Below are 10,774 nucleotides of genomic sequence, written 5' to 3' on the forward strand. Positions count from 1 at the left end.
AAAAGACCACGGAGATCTACAAACGTGGCAAGAAAGAAATCAGGAGGGAAAAGCTGTACGATAACACAAAGGGAAGTGCGTTATTAATCGAGGCCTGTCCGAGGACAGAAACATACTGGAATAAATATTCGCAACAAGATGAGGCATGCGTCTCTTGCAGCAAAAGTCCGGAAACGACTCGGTACATCGTAATGGAATGCCAATATATTCTCTCAGCAAGACGTGTAGGAAACGTCCCCCTTCCAGAAGCGCTGGGTTTAAAAGCGGACGGAAGTATGAAATGGTCAGCAGTCGAGATAAGCAAGAAACATTTAGAGTATTAGTGGAAAAAAGCAGGGACGAGACTTATAGAACCAGTGTCGTTGCATGCACACGTAACTGTAAAATATTGAGATAACGGTTTTGATGACGAAATAAGAGATAAAGAAGAAATAGGCAAAATGCTAGACTGCGACAGATGATGTAACACCTGATTAGCTCAAGCAGGCTAGATGACTATTTGTCGCCATCCTGTTTCAAAGGGGACGCCAATAAAGATCATCATTATCGTCATAATCATAATCCACAAGGGCGCAGCTGCGAAATCATCTGGTCGCGTTCTCCGCCGTGGCGGGTGGCGAGTGTCAAAGCCTAAACTAAGGTTGATTGCCTAAAATATTCTTACACCGTGCAGAATACAAGTAGTGCTTTTGATCAGTGCTTCAGTGCTTTTGATCGAACATCGTAGCGTTATCGCGAAGTGCGACGTTCTAGTTTTGGCCGCCTTAGCATTGTTTGTAGTTGAGTTCTTGACATCGACATGTTTGCACAGCGCGAAGGACAAGGACTGAAGGAAGAACACAACACAGGCGCTGACTTCAACTGATCTTTATTTGCGAAATCGCCAGAATTATACACATGAGCAAAAGTAATGAAAAAACAACTTTTGCATGAAGTCACACATGAACCCCTATTGCATCACAGCCAGATACTAGATTTCGTTTTTTGTGAGGGCAATAGACCGCATGCTGATGCAAAGGTCGCCCAGCCGCTCTTTTGCTCATGTGTAGAGTTCTGGCGATTTCGCAAATAAAGATCAGTTGAAGTCAGCGCCTGTGTTGTGTTCTTCCTTCAGTCCTCGTCTTTTGCGCTGTGCAAACATGTCGATATTGAATCAACTCGCCCAAGCTTCCATCTGATCTGAGTTCTTGAGTACTTGAGTTCATTAAGTTGTACTTGAGTTTCTTGCTTATATCTAGCTATAGGGGGTTGTCCCAAGAAGTTCGAGCGCTGCGTTGCATAAGTTCTTTTGTGTGGACTTATCGTGAACCTGCAGGCACCCGACAGCGACGAACAACGTTGCTTAAGTTGAACTGAACACCTCGGTCCGGCCTATTTACCTAACACTTCCAGTGCTCCTGTCGCAGCAATAGGGACAGAGAGTGGTTCCGTAGCAGAAAATAGCGCCTTTTCTCAACTTACCGTGTTTGTGAGTGGCCCTTGTTTCTTGAAGTTTTCACTCTTTTTTCTGTATGGCACGAAACGCACGCACAAGTGAACCACTGAGTGCAATTCGTCGTGTGCGTGACCAGTATAGTAGACATACACACAAGTGAAATACGATGAGAGTAAAATATTTAATGTACGATGCTTAACAGGTTCATACTACAGGATGGTAAAGCGGCTCTCTGAAGATAAATATATAGTTTTCCTGATTCCTCCAACGTTGTACACGCTATACGCGATACTTTGCTCACAATATTAACAATAAGGGCAGCCGTTAAACAACGAATGACTACAGAGTCATCAGTGCGATCATAAATTTCACTCGCCTGTCTTGCAGTGGCATTGCTTCTTGATGTTTACATATTTTCAGTCTGTGCTGGTTGTCTAAGGGGCAGCTCTTCTGTCCATTGTGGCTACGTCACGCGGGTGACCTCCTGGAAGGTGTGTGGGACAGCAGGCAAGTTACTTTCACCCTGCTAGCGCATACGCTACTCTGCACCGCTGAAAGGCGTCGTGCTGCAGAGGAACCGGGCATTCGATTTCGGACCCTCATATTCCACTCGGCGGTCTGCGCGTGCCGAAGCAGAAACAAGAGGTGGGCCAGCTGAAATGGCTGCGCAACTGGCACGGAGCCGGCGGATGCGGGGAGTGGTCGCTCACGAGTCGTTCCTGTCGAACTGCGTCTTGACGAAGTACGTGGTCAGGGTGCCTTTCCCCTTGACGTAAGTGGATCCCCGGCACTCACACTCGTAACCGCACTCCTGGAGCTTCTTGGCCGTGTCTTCAGTGACCTGCGAGAAAGAAAACAAAAAATACTTGCGATCGCGAAAGTCGGCGGTAGATGCAAAGCGAAATATTGCAATGATGTAAAGGGTTCCAAATTGAGTAAACGCGATAACGGAACGGTTCTGATGCGGACATTCCTTGCGCTGAACATCACCCAAGTATGCGATCCTCCGTAACAGCTCCTTGAAATCCGCTGTCGACAGCGGCACACAGACTATTTGTCAACATCGCCGACGTCTTGGTCCATCGCCGACGCCTTTGTGGTCCGCAGTTCTGCAGTCTGTGGGCAGCGTTGACCTCCTGCAGCCCCCGACAATCCCTCTGGGGGAAAACGAGCAGCTGCTAGAATCTTACCCGGGCCTATACCTCACAATGCATGGCGGCCGAAAATGAGTAAATGTCTCCCATTTCACGAATAAGCGCCTTTGAAAGTTCTGAACTTCGGCAGTTTCTTGAAAAAAAAAAGATGAATATTGGGGACGTCGAAGCTGAATAATCTTTTTTGGTAAGACCCTGCAGAGTGCACGCGCTCTAGCGTGTGCGTGTGTGTGTGTCTTTGCATGCGTGCGTGCGTGAAGCAGCCTCTTCGAAGCTGTCCCGAACAACGCTTTGCTGCAACGCAGTTCTGGTGCGCTTAGTAACAGTAAATGCAAGGAGAATTAATATAGGTCGTGAAAGTTGGAACGAAAAGCGTGCCAAAAACGTATTGCTAGAGACATCAGTAATGCAGCGCAATTGAAGCGCAACTACGCTAGAGGGGAAAAACTACTCAAATAAAATATACCTGTGGGGAAAGAAATGTTCGAAACTATATTAGCACAATACTGCCAAATGAAGTAACATTTCGTTTTAGCACAATTTTGGCGTCCTAAAGAAGCAACTCTACGTTTTCTCCATTTCACAGTATAAAAGATGGTTCTTGGTGACCCCTGCAAGACTAGTGCTTTTGGCACAAAATGTAGCCGGTCTGCGCGCGCCTCTGTACAGCTTTTATTTGGAATGGCGTTGCTGGATTGAACATGACGCTTGGGTCCAAGTTTTTTTTTATTTCTTTGCGTGTTGGCTCAATGCTTGTCGTGCTCTTCACTTTTTAAAATTTACCGGAGCTAGCAAACGGCATTTTTTGGCAGAGTAAAATGTGACTGCAGACTGTGCGCGATCGTGAATCTTTATGCTGCTGCACCCGACATGCTGTATGGCGTGCAAGAAATACCGTGCAATTTTTGTTCACCTTGCAACCCAAGCTTCTGCGAATAGGTTTTGCATATTGTGACTAAGCGTTGGCCATGATAATTTTTATCCATTGAAACATAGTTTCCTTTTTTGGTCATGGATATTGGCTTTAGAATTCAATGCTAGCTTGAGACACAGGACACTCTTATAAAGGCACGACGACGCATACGCTGAGGCAAGCTGCAAGCTCGAAAAAGAAAGAAAAAAAAAAAACTTCGAGTAGCAGTCAAAATACTGGACCTTAAAGGAATTTAAACATTCGCGCCAAGGAACTTAAATCACGGCGTCGCTTTAACTTCTTGTTCTAACGTCATTATTATATTTTTTCCTTGACTTGAAGGTGTCCCCCCGACACACAGATGGCGACAATTGCAACACGCCGCCATTTTCTGGGCATGTGGGCTTATATGCAAGCTTCGCTACCAATTTACATATACCTTGGTTAGAGGAGGGGGGGGGGGGAAGGAACGCTTGCGGCATGGCGCAATTGGTAGAGAGCTGAGAAAGTGAGTGAGTGGTTGAGGAAAGCTCAACAGAAGGTTAAGGATACCGAAGTATTCGGTACACCGTGTTCTCTTTTTTTTTGTTGCGCTTGCCTCGCGCAATGAATCCCGCCAAACAACCCATCGGTGGACTGCTTTTGAGCTCACGTTAACACTGTCAGATTGGTCGGGGTTTTCTCATCTGAACCTTTGACTCGGTGCGCTTGCGTCGGGTTCCATCTAACTGAATATATTGCATACTTTGCATGAGTTTTACTTCAGCGGGAAAGAGACAGAAGTGAAGAAAAGGCAGGGAGGTTAACCAGACGCAGGGTAGTGCAGAATGCAACGATCGATCGGGAAGCTCGTTGCGCACAAACAGTACAGGGTCCTGCATATTTCGCTGCATATTGTTACAGGGATGTTAGAAGCCTTCGAATTTCGAAGACTACGTCGTTTAGTATAACACTTGGCACAGTTAACTGCCTAGCTTTAAAGAAAAAAGTGCAAATTTGCCTGCACTTCTGGGGACGCGAGTAGCTGCTGCAATGGCGCAAGCATAAACTTATGTCGCCGCCTGCCGGCAGCTGCAGAAAGCAGCGTTTCAGGGAGGGCAGTCGAGTGTTCCAGATGCGGACAACACGGCGCAGCTCTTCCTGAAACACTGCTTTTTAAGCTGCCGGCAGGCGGTGACATAAGTTTATGCTTGCGCCATTGCAGCAGCTACTCGCGTCCCCAGAAGTGCAGGCAAATTTTGCACTTTTTTCTTTAAAACCAGGCACTTAACTGTGCGAAGTGTTATACTAAACGAAATAGTCTTCGAAATTCGATCTTTCTGCAAAATTCGAACAAGAACAGTGCAGCGGTGAGCGCTAAACCTTTTTTCGAACATATGCAGTGAAATATGCAGGACCCTGTATATCTACCTCTCCCATCCTCTTTTTTTCTCTATTATTTTCGTTTCTTTCTACGCGCAAGATTTGCATTCAGAATGCCTTCTCTTGTACTCGACTTTTGTGCTAAGAGCTAACATGCGAAAGCAGTTTTCAGTGAGCTTTTGTTTAAGTACTTATATTAGTTTGGTGGTCGAAACCAGCAGCCCTCACTTTATTTGTCTCATTAAAAAAAATATTTCACGTTAGCTTCACATTGGCACGTTTCTTCCCGGAAAAAGCTGAACAGGCGAAAATTTCACCCACTTGAATCCTGCCGATGACGCCGCAACTGTCCATACGACTGGCCACGTTGACAGTGTTGCCCCAGATGTCGTACTGGGGCTTCTGGGCACCCACGACGCCGGCTATCACTGGGCCATGATTGATACCTGAGAGGTTGTGGAAAGAACAGTCTCTACGTTATTTGCACTGTACAAGGCTCGCGCACATCATTAGCGCAGCTCCGGCGAGTACCAAATACGAGAGAAACAAAGGAAAAAAGTAAATAGCAGAAAAAATTATGCATTTCACAGAAGGACGTTATTCGGGTTGATGCATGGTTTATGACTCTCATAGACAGCTACGTGCGCAGAAAGGAATTCACGTTTTCATTTTATTTTCGCGTGCTGCGTTTATACACGCAGGATGATGGTAAAGGGAGAAAATTAATATGCGGGGTTTAACGTCTCGAAACTGAACAACGGGTTATGAGGGACGCCGTGGATGGAGGGATCCGGATTAGTTTCGACCACCTGGGGCTGTTTAACGCTGCGCTCAGAGCACGCTAAACGAGCTTTTATTACATTCCGCGCCCATCGGAACGCTGCCGCCGCGGCTGGGATCGAACGCTCTGCAGCGCAACGCCCCTGATCCATCGCGGCAGGTGATATAAGAAAAACAGTTATATCCGTGGGGATGTGTATAACGGCGCAGGTAGGCTAAGTGCAAATTGATTCGATGAGCTGGAGCGCTGGCATATATTAACGCTAGCGAGGAGTTTCAGACAAGTGCTTCTATAGCGTTTCACAGCCACGGGCTTTGACGCAAACAATTTGGTGGTGTCGGTCGGTGCTGCCGCCGCGAATAAAGCGATGCTGCAGTATACGATGAGAGCTGTTCACTCCCGGTTTCTAGTGCGGTTAGAATTAATCACCTTCTCGCGCCTCCTACGATTAGTCTACTTGAAAACTATTTGTGTATAAGTATGTAGCTAGCGCCAGCTGCTCCAGCTTGGTGATAAAAAAAAATTGTGGTGGTGCTACAGCGTGTAACTCATAGTAACCAACAAAGTGTGCTGGAGGTTAAACTCGCGCACTCGCACTCTAAAAAGACGAAGGCCAGTCACGTACTAATCACGTACCAATTCTGAGCTTGAAGCGTTGGAATGATTCTCTGTTTATTTGTTCGAGAAGCGCCGTGAGGGCTATGGCGAACTCCACCAGGCTGACGACGTTGTGATCATCACGTGGCTTGTCCTACAAAATATAAGGCATCGTTTCTGGCATTAACAAACGGTTAAAAACGGCTATAGAATTACCACGTTAGATTTGACGAGAATGAATGTAACGAAGGATGCATGTGAAATTTAAATGGCATGTTTCCGATGTCAAATCAGTTTCGTCGTCATATTCCTCGGCCTTTTTTTTTGTCTGCTACAGTATGGAGACCTCTATGGAGACCAGTGATGTTCAATTGCGCCTGTGTTGCGTCAACCAACTCTATCCCATGCCTGCAAAATTCACTGTCTCGTCACCGGTAGTCGAACAAGGAATGTCGCTGCAGTCAGCGTTTAGGCAAGAGGAGCTGTCATCGTTCTGACGAAGAGAAGTCCCCTTTTCATAATATTTGCTACAGCGACATTTCTCGTTCGAGTGCAGTTGATCACTTCATGCCTCCATCTTCCTGTGAAACTCTGTCTTCCTCTGAAACACTTTCTTTTCACGTCACCTAATCTTCTGCTGCCCTCGACTGTGTTTCCTTCCCCTTACCAATTCGTACAAAATGCTGAAAGTATCGTTAGTCTTGTTCTGCGTAGGTACGCCATAATTTTTTTCTCTCGAATTGCTTTCACAGTTACAAAGCGACGTAGAAAGTGAACACAACGCCATTTTGCCCCGTTGCTTCTACACTAGCTACAATATTTGAAATCGTACCTTCAGTTTGTGTTATACTGCGGGTTATACAGGGATCATAGAAGAAACATCAAATGCAACACAAGTAACGATAGAACAGGCGGATATAATGTGAATGTACATAGCAGTATTAAACCACTTTGTGCGGAGATCGAAATATCGGAGAGAACAACGCGGCACGACTGACGGTATATCTGAGAAACTATTTTTACCAGGACCAAGAAATGCACATTAGCAGGCGGTTAGCGTGAGGAAGTTTGACGGCTTCTCAGCAAGCTTAAGTAGAATTGTGAAGTAGCTTGGAGAGAAGGCGTAAGAGGAAGCTTTAGCTCGGGCCCAACTCCGACGCGGCCTATTCAAATACATGTAACAGGCAGAAACCTTTTTCTGAGATAACCCCTGGACCGATTTTAATGAAATTTGTTGAATTTGAGAGAGAAAGTTAAGTTCTAGTGACTGTTGGAAGCAGAATTTCGATTTAGGGCCTGAATTTTGTTAAAAAGATTTTCATATATTCGACCGTTTGAAAAAAATAGAAGCACGACGTTTACAAATTCATAGCTCTGCATCAAGAACAGATATCGCGGTTCTGTAAACGGCATCCATTAGATAATTCAAAGCGGACAAATTCGTTATGTCATTTTTATGTCATTATGTTTTATGTTTATGTCATTATGTCAGCTAAAGCTTTAGCTAAAGGAAGCTTGAGCTCGGGTGACCCTATCTAAATACATGTAAAAGGCAAATTCGTTTTTCTCGGCAACAACTGCACCAAGTATGACAAGGTTTGTTGCATTTAACAGAAAAACTCAAAATCTAGTGGCTGTTGGTTTTGAATTTTCGACTTAGGTTGTCAACTTTTTATTAAAAATTGGCAAAAATCGAAAATTTTCGAAAAACGAAACTGTCAAGTTTACAACTCTAACTCATTAATGAATCACAAACTGTGATCACAAACAAATCACAAACATGAGATTTTCACCTAATAGTGCATCTAAAGTGGACAAAATTTATATGTTATACATGAATCTAAAAAAAAAATTAGTAATATGGAAATACAGCCTAGGTAGAAGCCTTGTACACAACGTAAAAAAAATCCACGTAGGATTTAGAATGAAATATCGAATTTGTCCTCTTTCAATGATCTAATGGATGCCGTTTACAGAACCGCGATATCTGTTCTTTATGTAAAGCTATGAATTTGTAAACTTCGTGCTTCTATATTTTCCGAAAATACGAATTTTTGAAAATTCTTGTAACAAAATTCAGGCCCTTAATCGAAATTCCACTTCCAACAGTCACTAGAATTTAGTTTTCTCTCTCAAATGCAACAAATTTCATTAAAATTGGTCCAGGGGTTATCTCGGAAAAGCATTGTTGCGTTTTACATGTATTTGAATAGGCCGCGTCGGAGTTGGGCCCGAGCTAAAGCTTCCTCTGAAGTATAAGAGATTAAAGTACCACAAGCCGTGCAAGAAAATATTGAGAGTTGAGTCGCGGCGAAACCGTGTAGAGTGTAGTTTGAAAGCATGCAAATACATCGCGTAGCACCATCTCTATTTCGGTTTCTTTGACTGAGATGCTTGCAATAGCTGCGACAAGATCTAAGCAGGCGTAAAAGGCCACCACAAGCGTTATCTTCTCTTACCACCATGTTGGTTCGCGTTTTAATGAACAAATAATAAAAAGAAAAAAGTATTAGCTGACAGATCTGTGTAAGCTCGTGCTTCGCGTACTTATTGTGTTCGTACTTTTGTTCGGAATCATCTGTCCCCGCCTTCTCTGCCGTTTGCCCTTATTTTTGGTGCACATTGGCTGTAGCTATGGGCGGTATCTCGCGCAGGTTCATATGTTAAGGTTAGCCGTCGTCGTTTTTGTTGCTAGAACCTAATAAAGCTTCCGCACGGCTATATATTTCACGTGTTTCAAGAGAGGAAGGGTGCTTGAAGGACGTGCATGCTTTGATATGTTATTGTAGTTGAACTAATTTTTCGAGCAAGTAGCATGGCGGCAGCAAATTTAATGCGAAAATGCTGTATTTTCTAGACAAGGGAAAGAAAAAGAAAAGAAGAAGAAGGTTGGCGCCGGTGGTGGTTGGAAACGCCAGAGCTTAAGCTCACGTCTAAAAGAAAAAAACAACAACAACAAGAAAACAAAAAGAAAGAAAGAAATCTTGGCGGCTTTCGTTCTCACCGCTTTTCATTCTCCTGTATGTTATTGGCATCTGCAGCGTTGCGGTCGCGTATACCTATTGTTGCAGCATCCGATGAATCCAGTCTACCGAGAAACTCATACCGTATTTACTGGAAGATTGGTCGACTACGAATATAGGTCGACCCCTATATATTGAACTTGCCGAAAAAAAATACAGTTCGAATATACGTCGACCCGTATATATTTAGAAAAAAAAAATAAAACGAAAGACTTTGGACATGACACAGCTTTATTAACCGTAAGCTCGGCTACTAAATCTCGGTTGTCGATGTCACAAGCGGCATCCACGCCGGAACTATATATATATATATATATATATATATATTGTTACGAAGAGTTGCGAAGGAATGGTTTTATTTACAGGCGATGGATGATGATCGTAGCGTGATAGTAGCGCAGCTCGGCCTCTCCAACGCTTCCTCCTCTTCGTCTTCCCTTCTTTTCTCTTGTCCGTGCCTTTCGTATCTGTTACATTTCCCCGCAAGCAGACGAAGCCCGTGGGGCGAGTCAGGATGCACAAGCAGGGTAGAAAGGCTTCAGGCGAGCAATGTGAGTCAGCTGAGTTCTGCTTGATCGCCGACCGTTGCACAGTAGGCGAGCTATGACGTAAGTGAGTTCGCTCAGGCGGTCCACAACTACAAATGGGCCTGAATATTGTGACAATAACTTTTGGCACAATCCACGCTTGCGTTGCGGTGTCCAAAGAAAGACCAAGTCACCTTTTTCCAACGATACTTGTACGTGACGGTTGTCGTATCGCTCTTTCGAACGACTTTGCGAGGCCAGAGTACGAAGACGAGCTATTCGACGCGCTTCTTCGGCGAGACACAAAGTCTTCGATACCCCGCACCTCCACCACGACTGTTACGAAGAGTTGCGAAGAAATGGTTTTATTTACAGGCGATGGATGATGATCGTAGCGTGATAGTAGCGCAGCTCGGCCTCTCCAACGCTTCGTCCTCTTCGTCCTCCCTTCTTTTCTCTTGTCCGTGCCTTTCGTATCTGTTACATTATACATGTGTGTGTGTGTGTGTGTGTGTGTGTGCGTGTGTGCGTGCGTGTGTGTGTGTGTGTGTGTGTGTGTGTGTGTGTGTGTGCGTGTGTGTGCGCGTGTGTGCGTGCGTGTGTGTGTGTGTGTGTGTGTGTGTGTGTGTGTGTGCGTGCGTGCGTGTGTGTGTGTGTGTGTGTGTGTGTGTGTGTGTGTGTGTGTGTGTGTGTGTGTGTGTGTGTGTGTGTGTGTGTGTGTGTGTGTGTGTGTGTGTGTGTGTACAGATTCTGGGGTTTTAAGTGCCGAAACCCCGATATTATTATGAGGCACGCCGTAGTGGGTGACCCCGGATAAATTTTCACCACGTGGGGTTCTTTAAGGTGCACGCAATGCACGGGACACGGGCGTTTTTGCATTTCGCCTCCATTGAAACGTGGCCGCCGTAGCCAGGATTTGATCCAGCGCTTAGCAGCGCAACGCCACAGCCACTACGCCACAGCCACTACGCCACCGCGGCGG

At 45.1% G+C, this 10,774-nt stretch overlaps 1 protein-coding gene across 2 annotated transcripts in view; it reads right to left on the reverse strand.

Annotated features, from left to right (window-relative positions):
• Nucleotides 1-1,597: 1,597 nt before the first annotated feature.
• The window catches only part of Ac76E (adenylate cyclase type 2 Ac76E), a 944,861-nt gene continuing 935,684 nt past the window's right edge, over nucleotides 1,598-10,774 (reverse strand). For both annotated transcript variants that reach the window (XM_075703570.1, XM_075703577.1), the window contains exons 21-23: nucleotides 6,282-6,396; nucleotides 5,186-5,310; nucleotides 1,598-2,276 (exon numbers count right to left, since the gene is read on the reverse strand). In XM_075703570.1, the coding sequence (XP_075559685.1) occupies nucleotides 2,142-2,276; nucleotides 5,186-5,310; nucleotides 6,282-6,396 (375 nt within the window). In that variant the 3' untranslated portion in view covers nucleotides 1,598-2,141. The remainder of the gene's footprint in view (nucleotides 2,277-5,185; nucleotides 5,311-6,281; nucleotides 6,397-10,774) is intronic.

Source organism: Dermacentor variabilis, chromosome 1 (assembly GCF_050947875.1).
Source record: "Dermacentor variabilis isolate Ectoservices chromosome 1, ASM5094787v1, whole genome shotgun sequence".
Classification (NCBI taxonomy): Eukaryota; Metazoa; Arthropoda; class Arachnida; order Ixodida; family Ixodidae; genus Dermacentor; species Dermacentor variabilis.